Here is an 18204-nt window from a genome sequence, read left to right on the forward strand (position 1 = left end):
ATTAGAATCCTCTATATATTTCATAAAATATATGGCATTAGGCATTTTACTTTGAAGTGAATTCAGCAGGCTATAAGAAATTAGGAGAAGTAAGAAATGAAAATAATTAGCACTCCAGGGAAAGATCAAGAATCCATAGGTTAACTATGATAGGAAGAATTCTTGGATATTTTACATGCAAACAAATTGACTGTTTTCCTAGGGAATTTGGTCTTGAGATTCATAGTATAAGAGCAGCACCTTTCCAGAAAGGGCTATGGAATAGATTGCAAGCCTATACTGAGAAGGTGCTGTAATATGAACAAAATAAATAATGTGTTAGTGCAAGTTTCAGTATCACACTGGGGAATACAAATCATGGAACTGGCTTTCTGGAGAGAGACAGAAAAGCCACTTGGTCCTCAGATGTTGTAGAGGAATTGGAAGCATTGTACCAGGTCTCCCTTCTCCATCTGCATTCCTGCACATACTGGATGGATTTCAAATTTATTGGTATAAAAGACTTTCATGGAACTGTAGAGACATTTTCCCATCACATTTTTCTGATTAGATCCAGGCTATAAAAGTCATTTGGGGTAGAGACTAAATAGAAGTGCTAATTGCTTGATCCATCATTGATTTAAATCTTTGTTTCAATTTGCAAGACATTAGCAATGCACAATACTAACAAACACATCTGTTGTGTTAAAAGAACAGTGTATTTTTTATTAAAAAATTGGGACTCATAGAAAATTTTAGATACTTCATAATTTTCAAGAATGAGGTGTATTGATCTAATTTATCTAGAACTACTGTTGTTCAGGTAGTCTATACTCTGCTTTTAGCTAGTACTATTGACAAAGTAAATTACAGAGTTAAAAAGGAGATACAATAAAAGACGAGAGACAACACTGAAGCCAAATGGCAATGACAGATGTTAAACTGAGCCAGTTACTGAAATAAAGACAGAACAGTACCAGCTCTTCCCCAGGTATGCACATGTAACTCTCACTGGTGATAAAACAAGCTTTGTGAGCATTCCAGCAAGGCTGTTTCTGAGTAATATTCGTGGAGGAGAAATTGCAGGCGTGAGTCTAGAGTAATCGCGAAGGTGGAAACAAACAAACAAATCAAAATTAATCAAGGAGGCTGTTTTGGAATTTCACTTACTGTGAGAATTTTTATCTCTTTAGGGTCTTCAGATTATGAAGCTCATTCTGGAAAAACAGATTGCTCATTACAAGTTGTTCTCTCTCTTTTCTCGTCGGTCTCCAGACCCTCTACACTAAATATCTGTGGCATGTACACATAAGAAATGTATAAAACTAGCATGCATGTGTTGAAAAGGGTCATAGGGATTTCGAGATTGATGGGCATGTTTTCATTTTCTTCTCTTGCACTAATTAGCGGTAAGCTGCAGCTTCTAATCCATTACAAGGGTTACTGATAGCACTCACTTCAGTGGCTCTTCTGAGTGTTAGACATGCTAATGTTTCAAAAGCACCTGGTACACAGCAAGTGTCCTCTAAATATATATTACATAATTATTTAATGATCAGAGAAGAAGGCTTTAGTATGAAGGACTAAATGCTTTGATGAAAAGAAAAACAAAATTCACTTATGATTGAGTCTTCAGTAGAAATCAAATTAAAGACAAATGGACCTTTCATATCACTATATGAGACTCAAAATAAGATACGCAAAATTTGCATCCTACTTGCGGTCTCATTGGGCATAAGCAAAATGCATTTAAACATCCTAACAATGCATATATAGGTAATTATTTAGGAATTACAGATTACTTAGAAATGAATCTTACAAAGTGGTTAATTATGTGGTAAAATTTTCTTTGCTTGTTTGCAACATCCTTCCCATGTAGGGTGAGAATACAGTCGACCACTCATTTTGACCAGCACTAGAGTTTGGCGCAGGCCTTTTTTTTTCTTGTTATTGCATGTTGTTGAAGGTTGTATAACTTGTGCATTTGAGCTGGATATTCAGCATCTATTTTTGTCTGAAGACAAAGCAAAGTTTTTCGACCTTGTTTTGGAAAGGTCAAGTTAGTATTTCATACTAAACAATCTATATTCAGTCTAGGATGTTGGATTACTTGTGAACCAAATCCCAGGACTGCAGGGATCAGAGCCACTGTGTAGCCAGTGTAGATGAGAGGCTACTGGCATGAGAGACAGAGTTCCCATACTCTCTCTCACCTCCACTACAGATGGAGACATGAGTCATGTCAAAATCCACTTTATCTTTAGATGTTTGCACTAAATAACTACTCAGTGATGCTATGTTGGTAATTCTGATGGCTATTTCGACTAATGGCTAATCTATCTTTTTTTTTTAACCTTTTAATTATGAAAATTTTGGAATGATACAGATACAGCCCCAACCATGTATGACCGACAACTCTAAATTTGTTTCAGTACTTCTTGAATCTTTCTCAACAGAAATTTTTTAGGCTTGGGCTCTGTCCTTCACAACGTGAACTCTTGCTTTATTAGCCTGACATTTTGTTCCAACCTCTGTTGACAGCTTCTAGCCTCTAGTGTGCATTCTCTTTAGTTGCTTCTTATCTTTATAACTAATGCTGTTCTGTTAGGCCCAGCCAAACTCACTGATTTGTGATCTGTTGCTCTATGTAATATAAAATCTTGTCTTATTCTCTAGCATCTCTCTTTTATCCCTGATGTTTATTTTGTTCCTTGCATTTTCATTTTGTGTTCTATCCCATTCTGGATACAGATTTAAAATGTCTGTGGGACACCAGAGAGAAACACCAAATTTCAGTTCAGAGAGACCATTGTGAGCTATAATTTATGAAACTAAAGCACTTTATGATTTTATAAAGCATATCCTCCACACTCACACAATATCTTATTGGTCCTCACAACAACCCTGTGAGGTAGGTATTAACATATCCATTTGGCAAAGCAGGAGATAGAAATGGTGGTATACATGCAGATATGCTACCTAGAATGTTCTAGAACTTTAGTGGTGTGAATTTGGGGTGTGTGTGCCAAAACCTGAAGGAAAGGATAATTGTGAAAATGTGACTTGTTAATTGGTAGAGAGGCACCAAAATGTGACATAAAATCCTACATTTTTCTAGGGTTTTTTTTTTCTCTTTTTCTTACCAATCCTACATTTCATTTTCTTCCCTTTCTTTGCCTACCTCAAATATCTTTTCTATTGAGACATTTCTTTTTCTCCATGCTTTGTGCTTAGAACGTGAAATACAGGCTATTTTTGGAATAAAAAACTATCAGCATTATTTCTTCATGATCAAAATAGTTTTTGTGAAATGAATAAGTAATTTAAAGAATGAATAAGTAATTTAAAATTCAGGCTTTGGTTCAAATGTGTTGAAAAATCTCAACGGTATTTCACTGTAAAACTAAAAAAAATGCTCTAATTTGCAGAAGAAGAAGACAGGAAAGTGAATTAAGCAAATAAAAATAAATCATTTTTTTAACATTCTAAAGAATTAAAATCTTTATTTCCTTTGAATACAGACATAGTCCTATTATTTCCCCAGTATACCTCTCTTATAATTACTAATTATTTTTCATATGTCTCAGAAAAAATAAGCTGTGGAAAGCTAGTGATGCCATCTATTTTACCAACCATTCAGCTCCAGGAAGTACACACAATACATCCATGTTAAATAAAAGAGTGAATGAAAGTGAATGGGTTGATCATAACGTGTCAAAACTATAAACCTACATAGAACCAACACCCCATGAAATTTCTTCTAGATCTTAATGGATTACTTGGGGTTATACAAAACTGACTGAGAGGACAAAACTGATAGCAGAGGACACCTGGCCTTGTACCTGAGGATGAGCTGGTGCACTCACAGTGTACATGGGGGTGTGCAGCCTGGGGTGGATCCAGGGGTGGGAGAGCAAAACGCAGTGTGAAAAAAGCAGCACAGGAGAATAGCACTAAGGATCAGAAGAAAAGCCGTGTAGAAGCTGGGCACAATACAGGAACCAAGGTCATTTGGAGGAAGCACAGAGAGATCTTGGAAGTCAGTGGTTCTGATGACTTGTCCAGAGATGAAGAAGCTTTTAATGAGATGGCTTCTGGGTGTCCTGCCCAAACCACCTGATCATAAAAGTTTCCTGATCAAAAAACTCAGGGAGTTGTGTTGATCCTGACGCACATATAAGAGAGGAAATAAATGATTATTTTATTGCATTTAAATCATGCCTAAAACATATAAAATGTATAGTAAGGTAGTTCAATATAATATTCCACATATCAGAATTAAAGATGTAGATAATCAGGTATTTTCATACAGACTAAGTTGGTAAAAGATTTTTGGAGCCATTTGTGCAAATTCCTCAAATTACAACATGCATATCATCTTTGAACCGATTCAAATTCTATTAAATTGTCAAATAAAACATAGTTTCAGATGATTATTTATAAGAAGGGAGAATGGAGCACTGTTTATTAAAACCAAATCAAAGTAGGGCCTGGGGATTTAGCTCAGCGGCATAAGCACCTGCCTTGTAAGCAGGCAGTCGTGAGTTCGATCCCTGGTACCGATAAAAATGAAAAAGACAAAAAAAAAAAAAAAATCAAAGTAAACAAAGATCATTAAGTGTTCATGATAAGGGGCTTGAATGCTTATGTCCTGGTAATTATTATATAACAACATATTGCAGCAATCGTTAGTAATTGAAACAAAATGGATGGAGCCATCAGTAATGACAAGGACAGATAACATATATTATATTAAACATGGAAAAGCAGAACACATCATACTAGATGAGCATACATACATATGATTCTTTTTTCCTTTGAAAAGCCGTGGTGTTATACACTCTCCGAGGGTAAGGCATAGAGAGGAAACGGTATATGTAAATAGCACTCATTGCTTTTCCAAAAATGAATGCACATAAATTCCAAAGTAGCCATGAAAAATCTGTAACTGACAACAGTTCTAAATATAGCTCTAAAAAATATTCTAAGAATTTGCTAACCACAAGTAACTGTGTGGTTGCTCAGTGTACAGACAAAAAACGTACAGCCTTTTCTTATTTACTAAACTCAACTATAATCAGTGGTCATGAGCTCAGAAAAGCCTCTAGGAAAAGATAAAGAACAAAAGATTAGAAAACAATAGAAGTGTAGATAAAGATTCACATAAAGCTAGGGAAGAGGGACTTGCAGAGTTCAACTGAAATTAAGTTGAGTGAAAGCTAATAAGGGAAATAAAAGATACTGAGGACAAAGGTAACTGCCTTAAAGAATAAATGTACACAAAGAGAAAAAAGCTATGTTAATGTTTTTCTTATCTTAATATAACAATAGTCATCATCAAATAACTGTAAATATTCTGGGAAGACATGCAATACGTTGTTCAATTTTGAAACCATCATGAACTCTGTATGCTAGCCGGGTGCAGTGGTGCGTGCCTGGAATTCCAGTACTTGGAAGGTCGAAGCAGAAGGATTGCAAGTTCAAGTACCACCTGGGCAACTTAGTGACTTAATGAGACCCTGTCTCAAAATAAAAGAAAAAATTTTGGCTGATTTTCACAATGAATATTATAAAATGCTTTAATGTGCTATCCATATATAGTATTAGGTTAAAACACTTATTTTTGCAAAGTATAGAAGTATTGGTACTGTATTTTTAAAAACGATTACAACTAACAACTGCAAGACTTGGGTACATCAAAAGATGTGTCATAATTTGCACAAAGCAGACATCTGAATAATCAATTATGATCACTGTTTGTGTTAGCTATTTCCATATTTCATGTGGTATCACATGGCCCTCCTATGGAGATCATAGGAGAGCAACTATTTAATTCTTAGAGTCAAGTGGGTATTCCTCAATCCTTTACATAACCTTTCATTACATTAACATAGATTTGGCCTAAAGACACAACTAATTAAATTATTTATATATAACAAATAGATGGTATCCAATCTTGTAGTTAGCTTTTGGTTTAATGTATAGATCCCTTACATTGAACGAGGAGATCTGCAATCCAATGACAATGATTCCTATTATAAAATCTCTTCACTTTCAGGTTTGACAATAGGATATGGAATTCCAGCTTTTCAACTTTTTAGAAAAACCAAACAACCCTGGCCTGCAGAGAACTGGTCTATCAGGTTCCTTGGGTGTGTAAATTTCTATATATAAGGTTTTGGTTAGCATGGTTAGGGAGTAAAGAGGCTGTAATTGTTTCTATTCATAAGCTTGATTTTCTTTCAGTGGATACAAATTGACTAGAAAATTGAACAATTTTCTATGTGGAATTTTCAAAAAATAGTGCTCATCACAGAAACAGAATACCAATAGGTAATGAGACTGAAAGAGTTGTATAACTTAATGTATTTGTTTTACTCCAATTAGCATGTTGTACTTGTGGAAAACAAGCCTGGCTCCCACAGACTCTCCACGGATTACTGCCGAATTTCCCAACATTTGTTTCAAGCCCAGACCGTTAACGTAACAATTTACTCATTTAAGAAATGCACATAGAAAACAAGAATTTATAAACTTACGGAATAGATTTCCAGTTCCTTTTTCTCCCTTTTGACCTTTTTGTCCAGGATTTCCTGAGAGGGGAAAAATAGTTTAATCAAAACAAATCAAAAGCAGTCACTCTCCCTCTCCTTCCTTCTCTTCCTTCCTTCCTTTGCTCCTTGTTCCTTCCTTTTTTCAATCCTTTCTTTCTTTCCCTCTTTCTTATATTGGAAATTGAATTTAGAGCCTTCCACATGCTAGGCATGTACTCTGTCACTGAGCTGCTGAGTCCCCCAAATGCTTGTTTTATGTGGAGATAGAACATCATGGGGTGATGCAAAATATCAATGTATAGCAAGTTATAGATACTCAAATAATATAACAATATTTATAATAAGAACATTACTTTTCAAACCATGTGATGAACCTGATATACTACCTTAGCTTATAAATGCATTAAATGTTCCATTTTTAAGTGCCTTTTTTTTTTTTTTTTTTTGGTCTTTTTTCCTTTTTATCGGTACCGGGGATCGAACTCACGACCGCCTGCTTGCAAGGCAGGTGCTTTTGCCGCTGAGCTAAATCCCCAGCCCCAAATGTTCCATTTTTATAAAACAGAAATTTACAGAAAGCGTGAGTTTGGTTTGTGCTCATGCATCCTCCGTTTCTTCTCTTTGACCGCCTTTCTCCCACCCCAGAAAGCCCAGAATCGCCCATTCATCCTAAACTTTGTTATTTTATTGTCATTATAGTTTATTTATTCCATCCCTTTAGGACAAAGCACCCGAAGACTGAGGTGTAAATGAATTTCTGGGAGTGCTGAGTTTCTGACGATCTCAGTTTGAGTGGAAAGTATAAAAGTTCATCCAAACCTTTATGCTGGTCAGTCTTACCCTCATGACTTTGCACTCGTTTACAGACGGGCAGTTATTGCCATTCTGTGTGACAGTCAGAGTGGTTAGATCTTGGTTCCACTAGTGATTTGGTGCCTCATCCAGAATTTCAATTTAAAGGGCATCTCGGGGGGCACGGGGACATAGCTCAGTGACAGAATGCTTGCCTGGTATGTGGAGGAGCCTGGGTTCAATCCCCAGCGTACCTCCCACCCCCTTAAAAAAAAAAAAAAGGTGTAAACATATGCCTTCCTGGCATATATGTAGAACTGATTCTACTACTGTCTGTCTCAAAGTCAGAACTTCGGTTAATGCTTTTGATCTGCTCCCCACGAAATCAAGAATCTCCATCCACCCCTCTTTGTCTAAAAATCACAAACTTTGGAATAATACTTGTGATTTAAAATTTTTGTCTTAAGTGATTTTGCTCCACTGCTTTGCTGTAGGCATGCGGCTGAGGACGGTCTTTAACCCTTTTCTATATAAAGCTGACTCCACTATAAAAGGAAAGTAAAATTCCTCCTATTGCAGAGCTGCCTGGAAATTAGCACCTACATTAATACAGAGCAAGTTTATAAATGGTGGTGCTCCTCTTATTGATGCTTCTGCTTTTTAACACCCACAGATGACCCAGAATATGAAGTCTGTGATTTTTACTGTCATTGAATCAAAACAGGAATTTTTCAACGTAGATCACTTTTGTTGAGGTTCATCATTATAGACACCTAATATTATGCTAACTGTCCTCGAAGAAATGTTGTTTACGAAAGCTAAAAATCCAGTCTAAGACTTGGATTCTAAAATAAATCAAGCATATTTTAAAGCAATAAGTATTAAATTATGTTTATAAATATTAGTAACACCAGGACATTTAACATGATTTTTAATTTTATTTAAGATTGAATACTAATTAATTTGTTTTAATAATTTAATTATTTAATAGTTTCCACTGAATTTTGTGTTGAATGTTTATTCTTCTGCACCCCTTTAAGATTTCTGATTCCTTATTTAATTGTAAAAAGTATAATATAATGTAATGTATAAAGAGTATCACATGACTTGAAGAAATTAAAAAGTACAAATTATTCCCAATTGAAATTTTAGTTTTAAGATTTAATAATATGACAACTATTCCTTATCAGAGTGCTATGGTGAGAATTTTCACATTGATTTCATGATATTCTATTTTCATATCATGAAAACACATAAAATCTTAATTGTGATTGAGTCATATTAGGTGCTATACCATTGTCCGAAATCATCAGGTACCACAAAGTCTCCAGCATTCCTCTTATTTTTCAAGTGATGTCATTTTGTGAAGTATTGTAACAAATTTTTGAATCATTTATTAAGAAAAGTCTAAGAAACTTTAAAACAGTATTTAAAGCAAGCTGCAAATGATCAGTTCTAATTCTTTACAGAGGATATAGTAAAATGCTTAGCTTAATTTAGCTATCTAAGCATTTGACAATTTGGAAAGAGAGAGAGACTAAATGATTCTTGGAAGTCTAACTATACATCAATGCTTTGGGATCTCTTAGAATTGAAAAGTTCAAGATACAGCACTAACTCGCTTATGACTTAATTACTTTGTAGTTTAATGTAATTAGGAAAGTATGTAGTAGAGTTCAAGCAGATCTGATTTTTTGCCAAATACACCAAATAACTATTATTGTTTAATCAGATCATAGACTAACAAACTATTTTTTTTTACTCTAAGCTTAAAGCAGAGGAAAAATTTTATCTTTCCTTCACAGAATTATGTGAAATTATGTAGGAATCTATAAATAGCTTTGCAATTGTGTGAAATTTAAGGTTTTAAATATATTTGTTCATTGAACTCAAATTGCCCATAAATGAAATTCAGCAGTTGTTGAGTGATGTAGATCATTTCAAGCAAATTAAACAACAAACACTTCCTCTCATATTGCCAAAAGGGCCTGATTAAAGCTAGATGGCTTAGTGATGGTTGATATATAAATACACCACTCATTTCAGGTAATCAAGTCTCTAGTGGAGACTAATTGCAGGTTGCTTACTTGAGGTTAGCTGATTTTTCTGCAAGCTAATTGGCAAAGACACAGTTCATATACACTGATTCAGTAATACCACAAAACATTTATTAGAATTGCTGAATTCCAAGTCACTGATAGCACCCAAAGCCAGTGAGCATGTGGAACAATAGGGATTCTCATTTACTGCTGGTAGGAATGCAAAATGGTAGTCACTTTGGAAGTCAGTTTTGCAATTTCTTACATAGCTAAACATATGCTTACCATCTTTGGCAGCGTTATGAATAATTGCCCAAATGTGGAAGCAACCAAGATGTCCTTCACTGGGTAAATAGCTAAACGGTTTGTAATTCATCCCTAAAATTGAATGCTATTGACTAATAAAGAAAAACAAACAACCAGGCCATAAAAATATAGAAATCTTAAATATATATTGCTAAGGGAAACAGCCTTGTATAATTACAACTGCATAATCACACTGTGTAATTACAATTTAATTATACCACATTTTATAATTACAACTATGACTTTCAGGAAAAGGCAAAACTGGAAATAGTTAAAAGATCAACAGTTCTCAAGAGTTTGGAGAGTGGTAGTAATAAATAGGCGGAACAGAGGGAATTTGTAGGACAATAAAGTTTTCCTATATAATACTGTAATGAGGAATACATGACATTGTAACCCCATAGAATGTACAGTGCAAAAATTAACCCCTAATTTGAACTGTGGATTCTCATTAATAATAATCATGTATTAGTATTGCTTTATTGTTACAAATGTACCTACTAATGCAAAATGTTAACATTAAGAAAATTGTATGTGACTGAGCAGCATATGGGAATTCTATAAGTCTCTGCAATTTTTCTATAAACACAAAATTCATCTAAAATAAAATCTATTAAAACAGATCTTTTTCTCTTGGTAATAATGTACCATGAAATTAGAAAAACATGAACCTATACTTTTCTAAACTTCCTGTGTGAAGAAAGTAATCCAAGCTTGGGCTATTGTCCTAATCTGTCATCATGGATGTAAATATTGAAATGCTGAAAATATCAATTTTTAAGCACTAATAAAAAATATCAAGCAGTTTATTTTGGATAAGGTATAATTTCAGGGTTTTCTGCATTTTTCCACAGTAACTTAACAGAGTTTGACAGTATGGTTAATGATGTGTTTACACTCGTTTTTTTTTTTTTTTTTTTTTTTTTTTGCTATTCCTTTTACTTCATTTGTTGCAATATAGATGCAATTCTTTTTGCTGTTTTTGTTTTTAATTAAGCTTATTGGTACATTTTAGATATGCATAATGATCATATTCATCATAGGGAATTTGTACCTGTACATGGTGTATTTTGATTTCTCTTTGCTTCTCAATCTCTCTTCCCCTCAATACTTACAAAGCTTCGTTTCCTTTTCAGTGACTTACAATTGTCTTGTGTGCATAAATCCTGGTGTGTTTGTATGTTAAACTATTATCTTTTGGAAAGTAAAAATTTTCTTCAGGTGAACAAAAGTCAGTCTTAAAAAACATTTCAGGCAACAAAACAAACTTACATGAGTGTTACTATTCATATTATGATGAAGTATTTTGTTATCCAAGAGTTTAAAAACAGTTATCTACGATGTGGTTTTTATTTTTATATTGTATAACAAAAGGTATAGCATTGTAATACCTGGTCTGCCCACATTTCCTGCTGGTCCCGGGTAGCCTTTACTTCCAGGAAAGCCAGTTACTCCACGATCACCTTTAAGACCTGGAGGACCTACATGATTAATAAAGAAGAAAGAAAAAGAGAAACACTTCATTTTTCAAATAGATATGAGAATATGAAAAGTGAATATAAATAAGTGAATCTCCACGTGGGAGATAACATCTTTACTAAGATGCCATGTGTGCTACTGAAAGATAACATAAGCATTAATTATGAGTATTAGTATGGTGTAGATATTCAGTAATATATTATTAGTTGAAATAAAAACAGGAGACAAAACAAAACTTGGAGTTTTAACTGATTTATATAATCAATCAGGGATCTTCAAATAGCAGACTTCAAATAGCTATAATGATAACTTGCTGAAGAATAAATTTTAGAGATTTGCACTAGAAAAATTCCCCATTTCAAACAATGAAAATGTTAAGTATTCATTTAAAAATTGAAGCCTTGGTTCTTGAATGGACTACATTATCTTTCATGAATTTATTGTGTTCCCAAGCAATGCAAGTGTAATCACACACAACACAGATTTACTTGTGAGTATATGATAGATGCATATACAAATTCAAACTTTTTAATATTTAAATAAAAACTGAAAACAGACATCCTAATCTATGGTAAGAATGGAAACTGTATGTAATAAAAAATGCAATATTCTTATGAGAAATTTTTATCCCAGAGGTTAGTGATTTGACATAAACTAACAGAAAAGTTTAAATGCTTTATTTTGTCTTAACTGTCATTATAAGTACATAAAGATCTCAGTAATCCAATGTTGAGTTGAATCCTTTTGTAAGCTACATTATGAGAACTATCACATACTTTATTTTTCCAATGTCAACCTTTTAGAATATTGCCTTTAGTTTACAATGTCCAAGAGGCAGAATTTAGGCATATTTTATTTAAAACATCTTTTCTTAGGTTGGAATACAGCTCTTTGGTATAACACAAAATGTCTTAGTTATTTTTCTCGTTGCTGAGACAAAATACCCAGTGTCCCAAATTAAGGAAGGAAAGGTTTTTTTAGCTTCCAGTTTGTGGAGGTTTCAGCCCATACTCAGCTCTCTCTAAGACAGGGTGGCATGGTAAATGGGAACAGTTCATGGCTGCAGAAGTCAGCAAAAACAACAAGGGCAAAAAAGAAGGAGCGCAGAGGAGACTCTTTTTTTTTTTTTTTTTTTTTTTTTTTTGTCTTTTTCATTTTTACCGGTACCAGGGATCGAACTCATGACTGCCTGCTTGCAAGGCAGGCGCTTATGCTGCTGAGCTAAATCCCCAGCCCTGAGGAGACTCTTTCTACCCCTTGTATTGTATACAGGCTACCCACTGTAGGGTGAGGGAGCATTCACACCCATAATCTTAGCACTGAACCATAAATCAGTCACAAACTCTAGAAGCCTGCCTCCATGACTGCATGAGGCAGATACAAACCGTAACACATAACAAGGAAGAGGTGTCGAGTTTGATTCTCAGCATAGCCAATGAAAACGAAACAAAACCAAACCACTGTTGTTGAGGTTCATCATTATAGACACCTAATATTATGCTAACTGTCCTCTAAGAAATGTTGTTTACGAAAGTTAAAAATCCAGTCTAAGACTTGGATTCTAAAATAAATCAAGCATATTTTAAAGCAATAAGTATTAAATTATGTTTATAAATATTAGTAACACCAGGACATTTAAAATGAATTATTTTGTTTTTTATTTTTACTACTCTGTACTACCACTATACAGATCAGATATACTACCTTGTAACATGTATTGGCTGGATTTTTAGCCTCATTTAAAAAGTTCTAACATCTGTTCTCAGAACAAACTAATCAATCAACAATCAAACCTTCATTTATTACACAGTCAGACTCTGCACCAGTAGTTAGTGAGATCTGTAAGTTAAATTTACAAATAAAATCACCGACATTATGTTGCCTCATTTTTTAAAAATTTTAAAAGATTCACCCACTCTTTGCATAGTACCACTCACAAGTAGCTCCCATGTCTACAATTTCCTCAGTGACCTCAACAAATGTCTATGAAGCACACAATTTGTGCCAGAGTCTGTCTGTTTCTAGAGTTCAAAATATCCATAACCATTCATAGCTTTCAGTGTAGAGACACTTGGAAGAGGCAGATGGTGATAAAAGACATAGATTAACCAAGGTTATAATTTTGAAAAATGAAATGCTAGAAAACAGGAATAAAATGGAGGGTGCCATAAGACCTGTTTTAGGGAAAGAGATTACAAAGATCTTTCAGAGAATGGCTCACTGACCACTTTACAGTAACCCTCAGAAAACAGCTGTTTCATTGTGAATTATGGCACCTTTTTAATAGGTGAACTTTTTTAATAGGTGAACAAGCATATCCCCAAATGAAGCAAATGGGATACTTTCATGGCTATCAATCAATCATTCAACTAATAATGGCAGACGTTTTAGCAGGTTCTTTTTGGCCTGTGGAATTATATTGACTTGTTCAATGATGTTTGAAATGTGACCCTTAAATACAAGCACCACTGTTGAATTTTGTCCAAGAAACTAGATTCTCTGAACCTTTCCAGTAGAAATTAGTTCATTAACTCTTAGGCAAAATGAATTCAATGATAAACAAGCTCAGCTATGAAATATAAGAGTTTTAAAAGATCCTGAAAATCATCTAGTCCAAATTTGTTACTCTGTAGCGGCATAAACAGAAGCACAGAGGGATCAAGTCACTTGCATAAGATTGGTATTATAATTGTGCACATATGCTAGCAACTCTTCTCACACTTTCTTCTGGCACCGTGCAAGCTGGTTAAGAGCACAGACCCTGCAATCATGTCTTTCTGGGTTCAAACACCGACTGTGGGACTTACCAGCTACTGATTGGCTTCCAGCAAGCCATTTAACCTTTGCATCTGCAAAATAATGTACTGTTATTCCCACATCAATTAGATGGGATGATTAAATGCACTAAACAATGTAAAACACTTAGAAAAGTGCTTAGCATATAAACTATGATAGCTTTCCTTCCATTTCCCCCTTCCCTTCTCTTCCATAAAACAATCATTTTCATCATGTATTTGTGTGTGTAGGTGGTTAAATTTAGTTTTATTTAATGACATATACAGTAATTAGTGACTTTTTTGATTCATAGAAATTATTTTGGGGGTGGGCACTATATTTTATCTCCTGAAGAGACTCACTTTCAATTCTCTGGTGGAGATCAATCATCTGCAAGCAATAATATCCCTACTTAGTGTATTTAGAATTATATCCTTGCTGAAGCTGAGGGAAAGGAATTCCCAGGTCAGATTGTAGAAGGGTGGGATTGAAGGTAAGTAAACGCATGACCAACAAGACCAATAAAATATGGCTCCTGTTTGACACTGTTTGCAATCAAGATGGAAATTATGTTGTCCTCCAGAAGCATAATTCTTAGGTGAAAAATTCAGGCTACTTAAAAAAAGTAGCACTGGTTGATGATGAAAATTTTGCAACCCAAGGGAGTCTTTTTTTTCTTTTTCTAGGGATCTCATGATTTATAGATTGGTTGGGTTTGCTTTGTTATTTATCCCATTGTACGTAATCCTTTCATTAGATGTCTTGCAAAAAAGGAACTTAGCAGGAGCTCCTTCTTGGAAGTATTGCTGAGTTGCTGTCATGGATGGAAAAACAACCCTAAAACTGTCCTCTGAAAAGTTCTCAAATGAGGGAACCTTGACCATGACATTCATGTCCTTTGCAAAGTTACTAGTCACTTCATAAGCATTGTGGGGGCAGCAATTCCTACTCTCTTTACTTCATATATATATATATATATATATATATATATATATATATATATTTATATACTACATATATATGTAGTATATAGTAGTAGTATATAATTTTGAGTAACAGGCAATACATCATCCTGAGTATTCTTCCAAGAAAATAACACTCTAAAATATTCTTACACATATTTCTGTCAAATTATTTTGAGATAAATCATATTTCACAATATATTCACACCACTGTCTGAGTCGTAAATACATGAACGTTGGTTATGCTAAATGTTGGACCGACTTTGGAGAGATCAAATTAATATAAAAATGGAGACTCAATGAACTTGCTCAAGATCAGAAAGTAGATTTGTTAGGCTGAGGCAAGAGGAATGTTGTGAACTCAAGGCCTGTGGGGGCTACATAGTCATTTCGAGGGGGACCTGAAGTACATCGCAAGATAGGTCACAAAACCACAGCAACAAAAATCAAATTAATAAAGTGCTCTAAAGGATATAACTGCATATATATTTAAGTGTATAAGATAGATAACCATATTACTGAGTTTTGTTGGATCACTGAACAAAACTGTTTGCAGTCTCACTGTTTGAAAGTCCACTTTTTATGCTTTAATTTTGTAACTTGAAAAACTATTTCTGGGATAATAGTATATAATTTATTAGCTGTTGATTTCCTACTGTTTATTCTTTCTGAAATTCTGTATAATTCTTGTACTCTTTTTCTTTTTCTCCTTAAATAAAATTTTAAAAAATCAAATTAATATTTTGACTACTCCTTGTACAGTTTTCATTTACTGTCTTCAGTATCAAATTTGAGACAATGAGCTAGTCTGTCAAAGAACTAAACACAATGTAGGAATTAAATACAGAAGTTAGACTAGATCTTTGTGGCTTTAATACTTTATGGTCATGCACCAAACCCAGAGGAAACTTTATAACCTCACCCACGAGTTAATTTATCACCGAATCAACTATAAATAACTTTTTCATGAGGGAACTGGATAATATCTATTGTTATAGATGAGCAATACTTATAGCAAAACCTAAGCTCTTGTTAAAATAATCAAAGTTTTGTAATAGTGTTTATGATATTAATAAAAACTTTCAAATCCCCCTATGTCATACACCCATGGTTCAGAAAGAGCTGCCAAAGATGCACTCAAGATGAAGATTTGTGCAGTAAGTTGTAGCCCATACTGGCTTTTGTGGAGTCACAGCTTTAACAATCGAGATTTGTAATAGAGAAGCTGACAGAGTCTCGATGATAGTAACTCCGGAAGCTTCTGTAATGCTGATACAACTCTATTTATGACATTAATGCACGATTATTAAGATCTGCTGAGTACCAGGCAAGAAGAACCTTTAGGATAAAAATTCTTCCCTGCCATCACTTCACTTTCAAAGGCACAGTGATACCAAACTTCCAGCACATGTTCATATATATATATATATATATATATGTATACATATATACATGGCAAGTCTTCAAAATATGTTTAAAATCTTTTTAAATATAAATTTGATATGTTGCTTTTTAAGCAAAAAGATTTGAAGTTTAGGCAGCAGTAAAACTTGTGATTATAGTTTCTAAAAGCTTTTCCTGACATAATCTGAGCTAGTCAATACATTGACCAGGAAGAACATTTCATGTAAGAAAAAGACAGAAAAATAAGATGAATTACAAGGTATTAAGGAAATCTTTTCACTGAACAAAGCATTTTCATTATAATTAGATTATGTAATATCTTCCTTACTTTCAAACAGAGTAGGATATTTGATTTTTAGACAAGCATAGCATGTTACTGTTGTTTCTTTCATTTCTTAAAGGAAAGTTCATGCTCCTTCTTCTTTGCTATGTATTATATTCTTGTCTTTGATAACATTGCTTTCAAGATTACAACATAAAGGAAAATGATTTGAAATAATTTTGTTTTAAGTAAAATACAGAGTGGCTGACAGCAAAGAAAAAGTCATATATGTTATAGTTAGTATTTACTTACAGTCTTTGTGAGTTTGAGCAAATATACCCTGACAAAGATTATACAAGACATATACTCTGATAAACCTTGACTCATATTAAAGTAATTTGGTATCTTAAAAAATAGATCTTGCAAATGTTTTCAATGTAAAGATAACTTTTCATCTCCTTCACATATGATCAAGTGACCTAAAGAAAGGTCAGCTTTATACCGTCTGCAATCTATGATACAGAGAACACTACATTCATGAACAACTTCATGGAGTGGGTCCAGCTAAAAAATTAATGTATTTAAAATTAGAAAGAATCATTGTTTCCCATTCAGTATATTACATTATTAGTCTGTTAGAACACTTACTGTCTCCTCCAAAACATTCAAGCGTAAGTATACACATGCACACTCATACATGAACCATAGGAAACAAATAATAGTTATTTTCCCCTGTAAACATAAGTAGTTGCATACTACCGCATCCCATGTTTAGGTTGAGAAGGCTGTTACTAGGACCATACCTCTTAGACCGGGCAGGCCTGGTATACCGGTTTGTCCAGGGGCACCTCTGTCTCCTTTTTCACCTCTGGGTCCAGGGGGACCTTTAAAAAATTACATTGCTCATCATAGTTGTAAAGTTCAAGTAAAACGTATTTGTCATTTGTCAAGACAATTATATAAGGAAATCTAAAATATTTTATTTGTTCATTAATAGAATGTAACTAATAAAGCAGATCTTTCTAAATAGAAGAATACTCATTTTTTAAAATACTGTGATGGCCTCTTTTGACAAGGATGACATAGTTCTTGACTAAGTCTCCTAAATACATATCGTTTAGGTGCAACTAACACTTTTCTATATTCTAAGAACCTGGGGAAAAAGAAGGTGCTACAGTAACATTGAACAATATTAGTATTGTTCACACAATAGGCAGATTTCATTATGTTGTATTAGATACTATATAGAAGATGTATAAGTAAAGACTTATAAACAGGTTTGATATTCTCAAGGGAAACAAAAATTCATGCACTAAAACAACCAAAAACCATACTGATGGTACTGATATAAACTCATGTATCTGTCAGAGAGATAGAGATCAGCATGAATGGTAAAAGATGCACAAGACCTTTTTTAAAAGTTGAATTGGAACCCCAATTGAAAGAATAAGCACAATGAAAAAAATGAAAAAATTCTCAAGAAGTGGGAAAGACATGGGAATAGATGGAAAAGAGAAATATTTTTTCAACTAAAATATTAAGTAGATCCCTAGAACACTATAGGAATTACAAAATAAGATGGAGAGATTACACAGAAAACTTTGACTGCTTGGCTACCCAGTTTCTCATGTGGCCACCTTGGTACTGTGTTT

At 33.9% G+C, this 18204-nt stretch overlaps 1 protein-coding gene across 4 annotated transcripts in view; it reads right to left on the minus strand.

Annotated features, from left to right (window-relative positions):
• Positions 1–18204, minus strand: part of Msr1 (macrophage scavenger receptor 1) — a 63887-nt gene that overhangs the window by 22188 nt on the left and 23495 nt on the right. For 2 of the 4 annotated variants that reach the window (XM_005008599.4, XM_063234598.1), the window contains exons 6-8: positions 17356–17436; positions 11062–11151; positions 6519–6572 (exon numbers count right to left, since the gene is read on the minus strand). In XM_005008599.4, coding sequence (XP_005008656.3) covers positions 6519–6572; positions 11062–11151; positions 17356–17436 — 225 coding nt within the window. Of the gene's footprint in view, positions 1–2775; positions 5499–6518; positions 6573–11061; positions 11152–17355; positions 17437–18204 lie in introns of those variants that run through there. The other 2 variants (XM_013151628.2, XM_013151629.3) reach the window with 2 other exon arrangements.

The sequence above is a fragment of the Cavia porcellus genome, unplaced genomic scaffold (assembly GCF_034190915.1).
Source record: "Cavia porcellus strain 051 isolate PalLab524CR breed Dunkin Hartley unplaced genomic scaffold, mCavPor4.1 scaffold_24, whole genome shotgun sequence".
Lineage (NCBI taxonomy): Eukaryota > Metazoa > Chordata > Mammalia > Rodentia > Caviidae > Cavia > Cavia porcellus.